At 43.4% G+C, this 18,233-nt stretch overlaps 1 protein-coding gene across 6 annotated transcripts in view; it reads left to right on the top strand.

Annotated features, from left to right (window-relative positions):
* Positions 1-18,233, top strand: part of NFATC3 (nuclear factor of activated T cells 3) — a 1,265,763-nt gene that overhangs the window by 977,973 nt on the left and 269,557 nt on the right. For 4 of the 6 annotated variants that reach the window (XM_073605108.1, XM_073605106.1, XM_073605109.1 and 1 more), the window contains one exon: positions 9,262-9,430. In XM_073605108.1, the coding sequence (XP_073461209.1) occupies positions 9,262-9,430 (169 nt within the window). The remainder of the gene's footprint in view (positions 1-9,261; positions 9,431-18,233) is intronic. The other 2 variants (XM_073605111.1, XM_073605107.1) reach the window with 1 other exon arrangement.

The raw sequence follows: 18,233 nt of genomic DNA, 5'->3' as shown, positions 1-18,233 counted from the left end.
AGTCATGTAATACTGTACCCAAATGATATTTTTGTCCTTTTTTTCATACAAATAGAGCTTTCTTTTGGTGGTATTTGATCACCTCTGGGTTTTTTATTTGTTGTGCTATTAATAAAAAAAGACCAAACATTTTGAAAAACACGCTTTTTTTCTTAGTTTCTGTGATAAAATTTCGCAAATTATTATTTTTCTTCATACATTTTGGCCATGATTTATACTGCTACATATCTTTGGTAAAAATAACCCAAATTAGTGGATATTATTTAGTCTGTGTGAAAGTTCGCCTACAAGCTGTGGTGCAAATCATAAAAAAAATGATCACACCTGATGTACAGGTGGTCTCATTTCTTGCGACCCGAACAAGCCAAGAAAGTACATATACCCCCCAAATGACCCCTTTTTTGAAAGTAGACATTCCAAGGTATTTTGTAAGATGCATGGTGAGGTTTTTGATGTCATTTTTTCCCACAATTCTTTGCAATATTTAGATTTTTTTTTCCCTCAAAATTGTCATTGTAATAGGTTATTTCTCTCACATGTCATGTGTATACCACAAATGATGCCCCAAAATACATTCTGCTACACATGTGGGGCTTTTTCACAGCCTAGCCACATAGAGAGGCCCAACATGCAGGGAGCACCATCAGGTGTCCTAGGAGCATAAATTACACCTCTAACTTGTTGACTACCTATTACACTTTTGAAGACCCTGGAGCACTAGGACAATGGAAACGCCCACAAAATGACCCCATTTTGGAAAGCTAACACCCCAATGTATAATCTGAGGCATAATGAGTCTTTTTAACGTTTCATTTTTTCCCAGAAGTTTTTGGAAATGTGGAAAAAAAATGAAAACGCATGTTTATTTACCCAAAGTTGTCCATTTATAAGATATTTACAACACATAGCATGTACATAGCAAAAATGACACCCCAAAATACATTCTGCTACTCCTCCAGCGTATGGCAATACCAAATGTGTGAGACTTTTACACAGCCTGGCCACATACAGAGGCAGAACATGCAAGGAACACCGTCAGGTGTTCTAGGGACATGCACATACTAAGAATTTGGTTATATATGGGACACATGCAGCGCTAAAAAGTGCGATTACGTTTTCAACCTGTGACTGTGAAAAGGTGCTATACGTATAATCAATATCTCTTAGGTTATGTGTATCAGAGGAAAACCTCTAACTTACGAAGAAAAAAACAAAAAATCCATAAATATAGTGAACAGTATATCAGTTCATAACTGCAAGGGGGTTCATAGATTCATACAGTGCCGAAACTTCACACGGAGTGAGGGCTGGAACCAATCCTGTATAAGGGGACACCTTGCGTGTGGATCTTCTAAGTCTCAAATGCAGACAACACGTAGTAGAAATGAATATCCTTACCGGAAAGGGTGGACACAGTCACCGTACGGTGGAGTGTCTTACAGGCTTGGGGGATCTAACAATCCCGGGGGTATCTGGCTGAAGAGGTACCAATATGAAGTCGCATCAAAGACGACCATCACCATTCGATAGTGTGGGGGTTCTCGATCAATCCAGATATCTTCCTCCGATGGAAGGAGTGTGCCAGGAGTATCAGTTATAGCTTAACCAAGTCCCATTCATAAAAGGGGACAAGAATAAAAAATTCCTCCACATAGGGCATGAATCCGTTAAAGAAAAGCTTTTATTAAAAAGCTACAAAAGTGCTGGACAGTGCATTATAATATAAAAACGTGATCACGAAAAAAATAAAACAAAATCAAGTAAAATCGCGTGATAGCAGGGCATCTATAGGCATTAGCAACCGACATGTTTCGGACCATCGTCCTTCCACTGCGGCAATGAGAGATGATCTCATGTTTACATTTGAGATCATCTCTCATTGGACACGCCGATCGAGTGCTAAATGGCCGCTGTGATTGGCCATTTACCCCGACCTGTGATTGGCTGTGTCCAAGGGACACGGCCAACACAGATTTTCTCCGATGTGTGCCCGCTGCGACGGCAATTAAGCCCCGCGCTGTAGCCATCTTTCGGCTATCGCGCGTGCGGGGAGTGGTTAAGCCACATAGCAATAGGGGGGGGTTAGGGTTTCTCCAACACAGGGTAACACAGGCCTTGGCAGCATTAATCAAGTGACGAAGGACTGATTTCTTGTATGTCTTAAGAGAGATTTGCAAGCAGATGAGCAGGAAGAAGGCAGGATCGTCTGGTGTCTGGAAAGCTGTAAATTGTTGGGAGATCTTTTGTACCTCCAGCCAATACTTTTTAAGTCTTGGGCAAGTCCAGAAGATGTGTAGCAGGGTCCCCTGTTCCTCCTGGCATCTTCAACAACGATCCGAAGCTGCAGGAGAGTATTTACACAGAACTGACGGAGTAAGGTACCAGCGTGTTAATATTTTATAATTAGTTTCTTGCGCATGTGTGCAAATAGAGGATTTCAGGGCAAGGTGTATGATTCTCTGATGTTGGGCAGGTGCAAAGGTTTTATTTTTATTGAGCTCTCTCTCCCATTTATTCAAGGCCGGCATAATATATTCCTCAGAGGGGGAGATCAATAGCTCGTACATCTTAGAGGATGGGGAAGAGGGTCAGTATCCTCGCAGTAAGATTCAAACCTTGTCAGACGAACCTTTGGACCCCCCGGAGGGGGGTCCTAAGGTTCAGAGAAAATGAAGCAATTGCAGTGCTTGCCAGAGATTTAACCCGAACCATCTGCCCGACTGCATCAATGTAGAGACTGAGGGCCAAGCATCAGAGCTCAAAAAATGAGAAGTTTGGAAGCAACCTCTCCCGAGGAGATCACGAAACGGACCAGGCTCTGTGCCCGGGAGGAAGTTAGGATTCCTCAGGATGGGAAACAGTGGCAATGGACTGGAGGAAAACTCCAGATTCCGGCAGGCCAGAGAGCAGGCACGGAGTGTGGGGTCTATAGTGGGGTGCAACTTGAGAGAGGTTGGTAGGGCATCGTAGCACCACGGTGCTCATCTATACTGCTGCTCGGTGGTCGTCCAGAGTTTAAGGTCTCCATGTCTACACCAGTCCATCACCTATCCAAGGTGAGCAGCTTGGTAATATTTGAATGCGTCTGGGACCACTACTCCTCCATGGCATTTAGACAACGTCATAAGGCGTCTACACAGTCTGGGTTCGCTTATGGGCCCAAATAAACTTAGTAAAAAGGACGCTGATTTGACGAAAAAAGACAGAGGGAATATAAATAGGCAATGTCTGGAAAAGGTACAGAAACTTCGGTAAGCTACTCGTTTTGATGATGTTACAGCAGCCGAACCAAGAATGCAGGCCTTATCTAATGCTATGCCACTTATCTAATAGCACACATACTTTGCTAAGCAGTGGTGGGAAATTTAACGCAAAGACATCAGCTGGATTTGGAGGAATATAAGTGCCTAAATATTTCAACAAGGAGGACATCCATTTAAAGTTAAAGTTAAGCTGCAAGGTCCGGAGTAACGGAGGGGGTACCGCAACCCCCATGGCTTCAGACTTGGAAAAATGTATCTTTAAATTTGATAAAGCTCCGAAACGATCAAAATCCTCCATAAGATTGTCTAACCCACATATCACTCTACCCAAAGAAAAGAGCAGATCACCTGCATAAGCAAAGATCTTAAGGTTGAGATCACCCACCTGAAGTCCCGAAATATCAGGGGTTGAGTCTAATTCTGTTCAGGAAGGGTTCCAATTAAAGGGCAAATAGCAAGGGTGAAAGAGGGGGAAACCCTGCCGAGTGCCATTTGATATGGTAAACGATTTTGAAAACACCCCATTCGCCCTGACAGAGGTTTGTGGGCCCGAGTACACACTGGAGATCCACCAAAGCAGCTGGTCCCCAAAACCCATATGTCGCGGGACTGCGAACTTAAAAGCCCAATTCACCTTGTCAAAGGCCTTCGCAACATCATTACTTAAAAAGATGCAGGGGGAACCACTATGGTTAGCTAAGTGAACCAAATTAAGTACTTTAATGGTATTATCTCTCGCTTCTTGTGCCGGAATGAAGCCTACTTGATCCAAGTGGACCAACTGGAATATCTGTGATTGTAGACGGTAGGCAAGGAGCTTTGTAAAAAGCTTTAAATCCATGTTACGCAACAAAATCGGGCATGTGTGCAGGGTCCAGTGCTACTGGACAGGTGGTCCTACAAAGGAACAGTCCGATGTTGTCCTTTGACTGGATATGTCGGCACCAAAGCCACAGTTCTTGGATATGATCAATTTGAAGGTTCACACAGTTCATACTAAAAATTGTAGAAAAGGATGCAAATGGATGATGGTGATATGAGATGTATCTAAACAAGGTAGGAATGGTGCAGTGGTCTAGAGGAGGTTCACTAACCAAGGTTCTGAGGGCGCAGTGCTGCTGTAATTCTAACCAGGAGGTCCGGTATAAACTGCTATGCCCAAACAGGTCTGCATGCCTTGAATTTATCCTTCGCACTGTAAGGTTAGCCACAATAGTGGGGCAAACAACAGTCTAAAAGATCCAATCACAGCTCCAAGGATGAAAATTGTAGTCCATAATGATCATGGTATGAAATAAGAAGTCCCACATCCAAGAAAGATATTGGTATACTTATCGCATCCTGTCGTCTGCAGATCTATGGCCAGTAGATAAATCATCCATTGCAGGGTATTTACATCTTATTAAGTGTAATTTGGGTCATGGTGGAGAGGTAGACAAAGGCATATGCCTGACCGGTTTTGCCGGCCCCAGCCGGACTACTTCAGAGGCTTATAAAAGTATGGTCTGCCACCATGTTCATCGTCTGAGCTTAAAAAGGATGCCATCACGTGCCCCCACCCAACCCCACACACACGTGTTTGCCATCATCGTGCATGCACCACGCACATGACGCAATGGCGTGCACACGTTGCAGCATCAACACGCACATGATGCAATGTCATGACTGCGCACACACCGCAATGGTGCAATTGCGGCAAACAACACAACCACATACTGAGGAATGACTGGGGAGTGACCGTGTCATATCAATATACCCAAAATCCTTACAAGGGGGAAAGACATTGAAATCTCTCTCTCGCCTCTCTCTCTCTCTCCTCAAAATAACTCAACACACAGCCATTAATGTCTAAACTGCTGGCAACAAAAGTGAGTACACTCCTAAGTGAAAATGTCCAAATTGGGGCCCAAAGTGTCAATATTTTGTTTGGCCACCATTATTTTCCAGCACTGCCCTCTTGGGCATGGAGTTCACCAGAGCTGCACAGGTTGCCACTGGAGTCCTCTTCCACTCCTCCATGACGAAATCACAGAGCTGGTGGATGTTAGAGACCTTGCGCTCCTCCACCTTCCATTTGAGGATGCCCCACAGATGCTCAATAGGGTTCATCACCTTCACCCTCAGCTTCCTTAACAAGGCAGTGGTTGTCTTGTAGGTATGTTTGGGGTCGTTATTATGTTGGAATACTGCCCTGTAGCCCAGTCTCTGAAGGGAGGGGATCATGCTCTGTTTCAGCATGTCACAGTACACGTTGGCATTCATGGTTCCCTCAATGAACTGTAGCTCCCCAGTGCCAGCAGGACTCATGCAGCCTCAGACCATGACACTGCCACCACCATGCTTGACTGTAGGCAAGACACATTTGTCTTTGTACTCTTCACCTAGTTGCCGCCCCACGCGCTTGACACCATCTGAACCAAAAAAAGTTTATCTTGGTCTCATCAGACTACAGGACATGGTTTCAGTAATCCATGTACTTAGTCTGCTTGTCTTGAGCAAACGGTTTGCAGGCTTTCTTGTGCACTATCTTTAGAAGAGGCTTCCTTCTGGGACGACAGTCATGCAGACCAATTTGATGCAGTGTGCGGTTGTGTGATGGTCTGAGCACTGAAAGGCTGACCCCCCCACCCCTTCAACCTCTGCAGCAATGCTGGCAGCACTCATAAGTCTATTTCCCAAAGACAACCTCTGGATATGATGCTGAGCACGTGCACTCAACTTCTTTGGTCGACCATGGCAAGGCCTGTTCTGAGTGGAACCTGTCCTGTTAAACCACTGGTGGTTTGGTATGGTCTTGGCCACCGTGCTGCAGCTCAGTTTCAGGGTCTTGGCAATCTTCTTATAGCCTAGGCCCCTTATGTAGAGCAACAATTCTTTTTTTCAGATTCTCAGAGAGTTCTTTGCCATGAGGTGCCATGTTGAACTTCCAGTGACTGTATGAGAGGGTGAGCGTGATAAGACCAAATTTAACACGCCTGCTCCACATACACACCTGGGACCTTGTAACGCTAACGAGTCACATCGAGAGGGAAAATGTCTAATTGGGCTTTCTGCCTACACGTTAGAAGTCTACCTGTGGGTAGCTGTAGAGAATTTCCCTCTATTATAAAGGAGCAGAACTCGCAGCTCCCACATCGAGTTATACCTGTTCTAAGGGAATGGCATGGGGGTTTCCAAGAAATATCACTTTGTACCAGGAGGTCACTTAATGAGTAAGCCCTCCTTATACCAGCTGTGGATTCCTTGAAATTAATTTACTCACAGAAGTATCTTCTCTCAAGAGGTGCCAGTGTGAGGAGCAAATGACCCTCACCTTACTCACCTTTTGTGTGTATTGTAGACTCAACCTCGTAGGGCCTAGTTCTTTTTCTTGTCTCTCCTTATGTCTAAAGATGAGGGATTTGCTATCCTTAGCCCCATTATAGGCCTTGGTGAGCCATTTCTTACAAAAAAAAAAAAAAAAAGGTCACTGCCCCCACCTATAACTGGTCTTCACGGCAAGGAGCACTGGAAGGGCAAACGCATGTAAAATAAAACCAAAGAATTTCCAAGCTCAACTTACCAATCAGCCTGCGACCAACCGAATGAACCTGCCTAACAGTATGTTTAAAAACAGGGGTTTAGTTGCACACATTTGCAAATACATGCATAAGCTGCAGGCCACGGCAAGGCACCCTGTATCCTGCAAACTCTAACTTTGAAGAGTCTCCACAGTGGGAGCACATGTATTCTAATGGATAGATGAAGGGCAGATGACTGGAGGGAGCCCAACCCTCCCTGTTTTTAACGCATACTGTTAGGCAGGGTAATTTGATTGGTCGCAGGCTGGTTGGTAAGTTGAGCTTGGAAATTCTTTGAGCCATTTCTTATTATAGAAATCTCTCCCTCAGAATCTTTGCTTCCTGCTCAATCTCAATCCCTATTTACTGGCAGCACTAGCCAGGGGGCAGGGCCAAACAACATTATAGATTCCTTGTGGTCATAGATATGCAAAGGAGGCGGATAATTGTTCTTTGTGTGATGTGGTACCAGTTTCAAGTTTTTAGTTTTTCATTGCTTGACATTAATAAACAATTTTTTAGTGGATACAGTGAGTTGAATTAACAATTTTTTCTTGTATTGAGAAGGCTGAGATAAATCAGGTTTTTTTTATTCTCAGCTGTTGTGTTATGTTCCTCACCGATAGCTCCCATCTCATTCACATTTTGCCTCTAAAGGGTGATCCTTTTACTCTCTGAACTCTCCCTTTTTTATTGCCAAAATTCCCTTATCGAAGGATTAGCCTAGAAGGGTGTAGATTATAATATATTTGCATGTCCGATTGGGAGTCTTTTACATTCGCTGAATGTTTGCTTAAGCATTGAATGTACCTACCCACTAGAAGGCGCTCTAAGATCAGAAATTCCTATTGGGGTCTTCTGGAAATAAAATTGAATGAATTCAATTCAATTTATATGGCATTATTAAACCTTATATTGGGAATATTTTTATCCTTGGGCTAAATCTAAATATGTTATCCCTATAGGATGTATGCAATCCCCTGGTGTGATTAATATTATTATGTTAATCATTAATGCACCTTCATGTCATATGGCACTTGCTAAAGATGTGTGATTTACAGAGATCGGTGTTGGTATTAATTCATTTTTACTCCTCAAAGAATATGTAGGTGAATCTCATCTCAGTTTTCCATCTTGGCTCTGAATCGTCATATTATATATAAAAAAAAAAATCCAATTTTAGGTATTAGAATAATACATATACATAATACTATATTTCTTTATCATTGGGTCTAGATAGCATGATGCTCTGTTCATACATAATTTGAAGTGTTTGAACACTCCACAGTTTTTGTATATGTATTTTTCCTTTCTAGTATTTTCCTTGAGGTTTAGCATTATTTTGTTTTAAGACTAGTGAAATAAAGTTGGTTCACTCTCAATTGTAGAGAGGTTCCAGAAACATTCCCTTGTGTACTCTCTCAGTTTAATAGACAATGGAACCATACATGCAGAAAATGTGCTGTCTTCCTAGCTTGACTAGAGGCATAGACTTTTTTTGTCAGCTTGTTGGCATTTCTCGCTGCTTAAACAATGCAAGGACAGCTGTACCACAGACTGTGTAAAACCAGTAATAAACTTGTTTCTTGTTAGTAAATTTCTTTATTGTTCTTAGTTTCGCATGTCCATGGATTTAATTGACTTGTACACAACTTTGTAAAACCAGCTCTCATGTTTCAACGGTACTAAGATTATTAAATATTCATGTGACCCTGCGATATTGAGTTCATCTTAAGGTTAATTCTGCATATCTCATCTATATAAGTTTCTAAAGATAGTTTTCTATTGAGGATACAATTTTGGTAAACTCATTCAAGGAATCCAAGCTCTGCAAGCTGAGATAACATGCACTGCATTGATGCATTCACACAATTTTACACTAACTGTCATTTCAGATCCATCATGGCAGCGGCTGTTAGTGGTCATCCACTTGCTCTTTAAAAATGATGAGTTAAATCGAGTTGATTTAAATCAAGCCTTTTTACTAGTGATTTACATCCTGATTTAAATCGACTTGATTTAAATCAAATCCACCCTGTTTTAATTTCACAAAAACTCTGACACGTACTACAGTATTATATGTGATTACATAGTAAATACTGTAAGCACTATGGTTCATAAAAGAAAAAAAAGGACCAGAGTCCTGAATTGTGGAAGGAGGTAGTCATTCTGGACTCATTAGTGGGTCCAATTGCCATAAATGAAGCCACTCTAGTGTATTGGCCACTTGCAGAGGTTTAACAAGGTCTCCTTGTTGCCTACTATTGAGTTTTTAAGAAAGAGGAATCTGTAAAAAAAAAAAAAAAAAAAAAAAAAATCACTGGATTATTCTTTATGCCAACCCACCTTGTAATTCACTTTTACATATATGGGTAAGCTGTATGTGATTTTAAATACAAGTACATTTTTATTTTACTAAACACGGTTTTTTGTTTCAGGCTGAAGTTGTTGTTGAAATTCCACCATACCATAATAAATCGATTGTAGCCACAGTCCAGGTTCAGTTTCATCTCTGCAATGGTAAAAGGAAACGAAGCCAATCCCAGAGGTTTAACTACACACCAGGTTGGGTGCCACAACTACAGTTTTTGTCCTGTTTGAGTGATGGTAATATGTTTTTGGTTGTTATGTTGTTCCAGCCATGGTTGCCACAGTTTGTAGAATATACACTCTGCCAGTGTATACTTTAGTGGGTAAGATGTGCAGTAGAGGTTTGCAGAGGGTTTAACAGCAGTCAGTATGTGTAGGAGAAAGTGTGGAGGGTATGACAGCAGGCAGCACGTGCAGGAGAGGAGTGTGGAGGATCTTACTGTGGGAAGTATTTTCAGGAAAGGAATTCAGAGGGTATAATGACAGGCATGAGTGTGGAGGGTATGATACCATGCTGTATGTGCAGTAGAAGAGGGTATGACCATGAGTAAGCATGTTCTGGAGAGGAGTACAGAAGGTATGAGAGCTGGTAGTATGTGCAAGAGAGGAGGTGGAGAGTATGACAGCAGTCCTCTCATGGACTGCCACTACCAATGCCGTTCACGGGCTGCCGCTACCAATAACGCTCACTGGCTGCCGCTACCAATAATGCTCACTGGCTGCCGCTACCAATAATGCTCACTGGCTGACGCTACCAATAACGCTCACGGACTGCCATAAATGAAGCCACTCTAGTGAGTTGGACACTTGCAGAGGTTTACCAAGGTCTCCTTGTTACCTACTATTGAGTTTTTAAGGAAGCAGAATCTGTTAAAAAAAAAAAAAAAAAAATCGCTGGTTTATTCTTTATGCCAACCCACCAGCTACCAATACCGCTCACTGGCTGCCGCTACCAATACTGCTCACGGGCTGCCGCTACCAATGCCGCTCACGAGCTGCCGCTACCAATGCCGCTCACGAGCTGCCGCTACCAATGCCGCTCACGAGCTGCCGCTACCAATGCCGCTCACGGCCCGCCCTACTGCTTCATCCTGCCATAACGTACTGCTCACATATATTTACAGGTAAAAGACAACTTTGCATCACAACCTAATGAGCACTGAACTTTGCTTCACATATTACATTTTAGGGATTGTTCACACCAGGTGCCATGCATGAGAAATTGCGTGTTTTGCCACAATGCAGAAAAACGTCCTGCCTTTTGCAGACACACGTGGGTGCCATTAAGTCTTAATGGCACCCCCACACAGCTAGCAAATGCATTCACACCTACTATAGGGCATGGTACCACATGATTTTAGGAATTGTGTGGGCACCTATTTTTTGCTTGTTTCACACGTATCGGGCAAACCATTGAACAAACGCAATCCATAGGAACGCATAAAAAAGTGCCCATGTGCTCAGACGCACCTCCTGGTGTGCCCCGAGATTGTGCAGAATTCTTAAGGGATCCTTGACTGAAAAAAGGTAGAGAAGCACTGGAGGCTGTCAGGTCACCTGAGTCCAGGTGACAGATGCACCCCATGGGGGTCTGGAGTGCACCGCAAGGTAGTGGACCCTACGGACTGACTGCTGCGGATGGAGCCCTGGGTGGTTCAGGACAGCAGGTTCTCTGGAGCACCAACACGGATCATACTGGGAGCTAGAGCATGGGATTTCCCAGGGCACGGAATCTAAGAGCAAGCGGGTGTTCACCAGGGCCCCTGATGGTGGGGATGGACTTCGCTGCAGTCTGGCTCCAGGTCACGGTCCCCAGGGTCTCCCAGCTCATGCTCACAGTAGAGTACAGGAAGGTAGAGAGGAAGTAGCAGACTGCGACAACAAAGGATAGTCAGGAGATAAGACAAAAGGTCAGGGCAACAAGCAGATAGGGATATTTAAGGAACACGCCAAAGGTCAGGATATGAAGCAGACGAGGACAGTCAAGAGTAAGCCAAGGTCGGTAAACAGGATCAGACGTAGGGCACAGAGCAATGAGCACACGGAAGCCAAAACACACAATATTGATCAGCAGAGCTGGCTTGCAGTGCATAGATTAATATAGAGTTCCCTGATAGGGGCTGGGGTGGAGCCATGCTTTGAGGAGAGATTACTTAAGCAGCCAGGTGAGAGTGTCTGGCCTCTTAATCTGAACATATGGAGAGTTAAGCTGACAGACAAACATTACTACATAACCATGACAGAGGCTCTGAGGAAGAAGGTATTCCTTCTAAACGCGTCAGCCAGCAGAGACCCCGATGTCTTGTCTGTTAACTGGAGACTACCGGTTCAAGGACTAATTGCCACGACAAGGTGGCTTTTACAAAGCTTAATTTTTCCACATGTTTGTGAGTAGTTTTTCATTTGTTATTAGTGTTAATAAATATACTTGGGATAATGCTCTAGGCTGGTGTGCCCTCTTTTCTGTATTTTTCTTGTAAGGTATGACATTGAGTGTTCAGGTAGGCAGTATGTGCAGGAGAGGAATGTTGAGGGTAGGACACAAAGAGCCCTATGTGCAGGGTATGAGGCAGAACAGTATTTCCTGGTGAGAAGTGTGTACATTATGACATTGAGTAGCTTGTTCAAGAGAGGAGTGCAGAGGATGAGAACAATGTCCAGGCAGTATTCACAGATTGTACAGTGTGTGTGTTGTAGGTTTGGAATGGGGATAGGTGTTACATCTGTGCACTTATATGAAGCATTTATTGTAAGCAGGTTTACTGAAAACAAGCTTTTTTTTTCCATCTGCACCCACTGCCCTTCCTCCAGTCCACCTGTAGCCACTATCAGTATAGAGTGAGGAGGCCAGGTAGGTATTTTTTGTGAGGGGGTGAGGTTGCTGGGGACAGATGGGTGATAGGAAGTTGGGATAACAATGCAAGGTAAGAATGTCTAAGGTCCTGAGAAAGGATGATTGGAGTGCTGTGGGAAGAATGTCTATCAATTGTATGGGATGGGCAGGGAGTGTTGTCTGTCAGCCAGGTAGGGTGGGCATTTGGCAGACAGGTCTATGAGTGGGGGGTGTGGAAATCTGGGGAGGAATGACTGTCAGCTGAAGGTAAAGCAGATGGGGATGTTTTTTAGGCAGGGAAGAATGCCTGTGAGCCAGGAGTCGGACAAAACACTGTAAATGTGGGGGTAGAAATATGGGGACCTTAGGATGGATAACTGCCATCTGTGGGGGGGGGGCAAGGAAGAATGCCTGTCAGCGGTGTCGGGATCCATGGGAAGAGATTGTCAGCTGGGCAGTGGGGTTTATGTAGCGGAATATCTGTCAGCTGGGGGGGGAATGTATCGTTGGTAGCAGGAAAATTATGCTGAAACACAGCTGAGAATGCTCTTTCAGGCATAGAGCATTAACTGTCACGGTGTTGGACAGGGTGAACAAATTACTGTAATAAATCCACACAGCAGTAGGGAGAAGGACCAGCTTTCACAGATAAAACAGCAGCTGAGCTGTCTTCTATCTTTGTTTTTCCATTCTGGATGTCCAAGCTGTAACTAGAGGTAGATAGAGCAATCTGTCCTCTTTCATTTCCTGTGCTCACTAAGAGCAGTGACAATGTCATTGTTACTGATCTCAATCAGCTAAATAGTTTAAAGCTGACAAAATAACAGAGGTAGCCACTGAGCCACTAGACTAGAGGCTTGCTGAGGAGGCATTAGAGTGAGGAAAATGAGGTGGGGGATATGTGGAAAAAATGAACTGCTCAGAACTCTGCAGGAACTTTGGTCTGGAAGCACTTGAGACAGGAGAGTGGGGAGCTGGGGCTAATCGGGGGCATAGCACAAGCATGTGGAGTCTCCTCCCATATTCCCAGGAAGTATGCAGAACTGAGGTGGATAAGATTGGGGAGCATGTGCTCAGCATAGTAAGATGTGGTTGGGCAGTTATTTTAGAATTATTTTATTAATTTGGCTTTATAACAGATGTCTGTATTCATATTCATTTCAAATGCCTCCTTATTATTAGGTTATGACTTTGAAATGATCAGCAAAGTTAGGTTTAGAAATAGTGTGAATGTCACTTTTGGCCAGTTGCTCTCCTGTCCAGTGTTTATTGCTTAAAGTAAAAGCAAAAAATTACCACGCTAACACATAAATATTAAAAAAGACAAATTAAATAAAGCTGCAGCTCTACTGTGAGATGTACACAGAAATCGGTAAAAAGAGCTACGCTGCCCATGTACATTCAGTGCCTAATAGTGAATGTATATAGAAGGTGAATGAAAATCCACAGGATCATCAAATGAAATGATCAGTTGAGCCCATATGGGTAAATGTCCATTGGTTATTCATCGTGGCAGGTTATTCCAACATATCGAAAGTGCACCTCCACCACATAGAAAACATGCTTACCAGATGGCAAGCTTGGAAAGCTTGCGGCTAATACCCAGCCAGTGCCTTTATCCTGGGGAGTAATCTGATGTCAGCTCTAGGACGGATCTCTCTCTGTGTGGGAAAAGCCAACCAGATGTCTCACCACTCCCGCAAGGACCAAGGAGTACACCTCCACCTCAGCATTCAGTGGTTGATGAGCCTTGTGCCTAACCTGTACACGCAATAAGACATCCCGATCTTCTCTATTTGGGTTGCTCCATTCACTCCATCAGCCGGTTTGGTTCCAAGTAATGAAGCTCCATCCGGTCTAATAACCCGCAGTCGCAGGAGGGGATACCTTCTTTCACGGGATACCGGTGCCCTGTCAAAGAAGGTATCCCTTGCTGCGAATGCGGGTCATTAGACCGGATGGAGCTTCTTTACTTGGAACCAAACCGGCTGATGGAGTGACCGGAGCAACCCAAATGGAGACTTAAAGTTGAAAAAAAAAATAGTAAGGGTAGATTTAGACATGTGTCTAAATCTCTCTGGTCTCTAAAGCCCAGTGCACCACAACCGCATGCATTGCGCAAGGTTGCGGGGAGTTTGCGGCGCATCCCCTTGACATGAATGTGTAGTTCAGAGAAAGACATCACTACAAGTTGGATCAAGTTTACCGCAGGCACAAAGCATCATGGCATCAGCACCCTGTCCATTGGCTATTACAGCTTAAAGCAGAGCTCTACCCAAAAGGGGAATCTCCGCTTGTTTGCACCCTCCCCCACTCCACTGCCACATTTGGCACCTTTTGGGGGGAGGGGGGAGCAGGTACCTGGTTTTGACAGGCTCCCACTTCCAGGTAAGATCGCTATAGCAATCTACAAAACTGGCCCCTCCTCCTTCCCCCTGCAGCCCTCTGAGATACACACAGAAGAATGCGGGACCATTCACAAAGCGCAGCGCAACACACTTATGCACAGAGGTTTCCCTTAGTCAAGATGCCAGCACCTGCACCCGAAGCCAATTGAATCAGCTCGGGTGCTGACATCACTGGATCTTTGGAAAGGTAAGTGTCCTTAATTAAATGTCAGAAGCTACAGTATTTGTATAGCTACTGACTTTTAATTTTTGGGGGGAGACTGGAGCCCTTCTTTAGGGGTGGGGAGCGTTTGGCAGGCAGCAAAAACGCAGCTTAACCGTGCATTTTTGCCACCCCCAGCTGCAAGTCTAAACAAGACCAAATGCCTTGTTCACGTGGGGTATATTACAGCAAGGCCACGTTTAGCTGCACAGGGATGCAAGGGTGTTCCATGCATCCCATGCAGGCAATCCTATTGATGAGCGGCTGCACAGGAATGCACAGGTGTTCCATGCGGGTAAATACAGCCCTGCATGGGCGTACGATGTAGCACACCCCCATTGAGTGAGGCTTTAGTAGGAATTTAGCAGAAATTTTGTAAGTTATGTTGTGCTTTTTGTGCAAATAAGGATTTTTTTTTTTTGCGTTTTTCAGTGAAAATAGCGATCTGGTAAACATTTGAGCAAGTATTGTGGGGCTAAAAAAATCTGTAGCACCTTCTTTTTATTCTACAGGCCATGTGCTTTCAGAAAATATATGGCTTTGGGGGTCTTTAACAAATTCTGAAAGATCTAATGGGGCGTACACACGATCTGACTTTTCGGCTACAAAAGTCTGACGGACGCCGACGGACCAAATCCAGCGGACAATCCGATCGTGTGTGGGCTTCCCTGGACTTTCAGCGGACTTTTCCAGTCGCAGATCTGACGGACTTTAGATTTGGAACTTGCTTCAATTCTTTACGTCCTAACTCCGCCGGACCCAGAAATCCGCTCGTCTGTATGCTAGTCCGACGGACAAAAACCGATGCTAGGACAGCTATTGGCTACTGGCTATGAACTTCCTTATTTTAGTCCGGTGTACGTCATCACGTACGAATCCGTCGGACTTTGGTGTGATCGTGTGTAGGCAAGTCCGGTCGTTAGAAAGTCCGTTTAAAGTCCGCCAAAAGTCCGTCGAAAGTCTGTCAGACAGGCTGTCGGACTTTTGTAGCCAAAAAGTCCAACCGTGTGTACGCCCCATAAAGGAAAAATAAAAACCTTCAGATTTTTGGAGAAATTTGGATATTTACACTTTTGTGCTTTTCACAAAAAGGTGCAATTTAAAAGTTAAATATTTGTTTTTGTTTTTTTTCAAATAACGTTTTTTATTATTATTTCGTTTTTGCAGTACATTATACAATAACAGTTAGTAACTGTAACAGTAGTACAATAGTGCTGATTTTGTGTATACAGTGTTCCAATATTAAAACTTTGCAAAATTTGTTATTTATTGACTCAATACAGGTTAAGCTTTTAATAACAATGTTAGTAGGAATTTTGCAAAATTTGCTGTTTTATCTGCTAATGATTGTGGTGGATTTTTAGCAAAAAAATTTTAAGGAAATATTGTTATGATAAACATTTGCACAAATATCGTAGGATCCTAAAAAAATCAGTAGCACTTTCTTTTTACTCTATAGGTCATGTGCTTTCAGAAAATGTATGGTTTGGTGGGGGTCTTTTTCAAAATCTGAAAGTCATATGTGATATATGAAAACATCCAAAATTTTAGAGACGTTTTTGCGTACATTTGATACACAGGATAAGCTTTTCCTTGTCAAAAGAAGTTTATTGAGTATACAATGTTATAAAGATACATAAAGTAAGTTTACAAGGATCTATAAAGTAAGCTTATTGTTTTACAGTAGGGTTTATTTAGGTAAATATCATGAAATTTCAAATATTAAACATTGGGTTCACGTAAACCTAAATTAAAGATATATATATAATTTCCTTAGTTACTTTTGTAGGTATTTTTTTTTTTTTTTTAAATTCTCTTTATTAATTTTAATAGGTTTACAGAGACAGAACCTTGGGGCATTCCCCGGCTCAAAAAGTACCATGTAAATCGGTACCTAACAACAGGTTATCTGCCTATTACATTGCTGTTTTCGACAGAAAAACAGATAAAATACAAAACAAAAGCTAAAATACAAAACAAAAACTAGATATTACTGCTCAACCACTCCAATTGGAGAGATTATGAAAGGAGAATGTGCAACTCGTCTTCGATGAAAGTGGGATTTCCCAAGAGGGGATTCTGGTACTAGGCCTAGGACATTAAAGGTTCAACTATAGGGGTGTCACAAGGGACTTAGCAAGTGTTAGCACAGAAGGAGGAGCTAGTGGGTGTCAGATATACCGTCTATTCTTGAGCGGCATTAGTGGAGGTAGAGTCAAGCCATAGTTTCCATATTTTGTCAAACTTAGCAGTACACCCACGGGAGAGGTATGTGGCTTTATATAATGGTATTGTAGAATTGACCAGGGCTTTCCAAGAGGTCAGAGAGGGCGCATCAGGTTTTTTCCATTTTAGTAATATTGCTTTACGGGCGTAAAAAAGTAGAAGTCCTATGAGGGTCTTAGTTGCTGTGCGGTGTGCTAAAGAGCCCACCAGGCCAAGCAAGCAGACCGGTACAGTCAGCGGGATTGGGAATGTTAACAGTGAGGTTATAAATTGCGTCACCTCTACCCAGAAAGAGTGCACTTTGGGACAGGACCACAACATATGACAGAAACCGGCCTCCACGCCACCACATTTCCAACAGCTAGGGTAGGCCCCAGGATAAATTTTGTTCAGCCGTTGCGGCGTTAAATACACCCGGTGTAGAATCCGGAATTGAATTAAACGGTCCTTCACTGCCACTAATTGAAGAAAAGGGTATTCCCACATATCCTCCCAGTCCTCTGTATCTAGTTCAGGGAAGTCAGCCCTCCATTTTTCTTGGAGAGTTTCAAGCCCAAAATGCATTGATGGTAATAGTGCCTTATATATGGTGGATAGGGGTTTTACCAGCTCATCATTCCGGAGGAGGGATTCTAAGGTGGAGTGAAAGAGTAATGGTGGTTGAGTTTTGAATTGGGAAGAGAAGGCATGTCTAAGCTGTAGATAATCTAAAGAAGTAACAATTGGGTAGGTCATGGTTTTGTTTGAGAGTGTCAAAGGGAAGGATAGCCCCGTCTTTACATATATGGTCGAGTATCCTAATGCCCCTTGTTGCCCATAAGCTCGGGTCCGGTATAGTGTGAAATTCAGCGAGGAGCGGATTAAGCCACAAGGGGGTATCCGGGGACCATCTGTTTGGTTCTGTTTTATGTTTACAAACTTGCAATTGCCACACCTTTATCACTGAAGTCATAGAGTGTGTGAGAGTCGCTGGCGCTCTGGGACCTCTGTATAGTGCATTTCTCAGTGATTCAAAGGACCCCAACGATGCTGCCTCCAGCACCACCGAGGCGTTTGTATCATCAGAGATTACCCAATTATGTGCGTGGACAAGTAGGGCTGCAAAGAAATATTTTTGGAGGTCTGGACAGGCCAGGCCCCCCTCCGTCCAGGGTCTACGGAGGATAGACCTGTTAAACCTGGGGGATCCAGACCTCCATAGGAAGGAAGAAAGGATGGCATCTAATTGTGTAAAGAATTTTTTGGGTATCCATACTGGAGTGTGTCTGATGATGTATAGAAAAATAGGGAGGCACTTCATTTTGAATAGGTTTATTCTACCTATAAGAGATAGGGGCAAATTATCCCAAGCTCTCAGTTTGGATTTAAGGT

The sequence above is a fragment of the Aquarana catesbeiana genome, linkage group LG11 (assembly GCF_042186555.1).
Source record: "Aquarana catesbeiana isolate 2022-GZ linkage group LG11, ASM4218655v1, whole genome shotgun sequence".
In the NCBI taxonomy this organism is placed as follows: domain Eukaryota; kingdom Metazoa; phylum Chordata; class Amphibia; order Anura; family Ranidae; genus Aquarana; species Aquarana catesbeiana.
The sequence above is the reverse complement of the archived record's forward strand: the minus strand, read 5'-3'. Positions and strand labels throughout refer to the sequence as shown.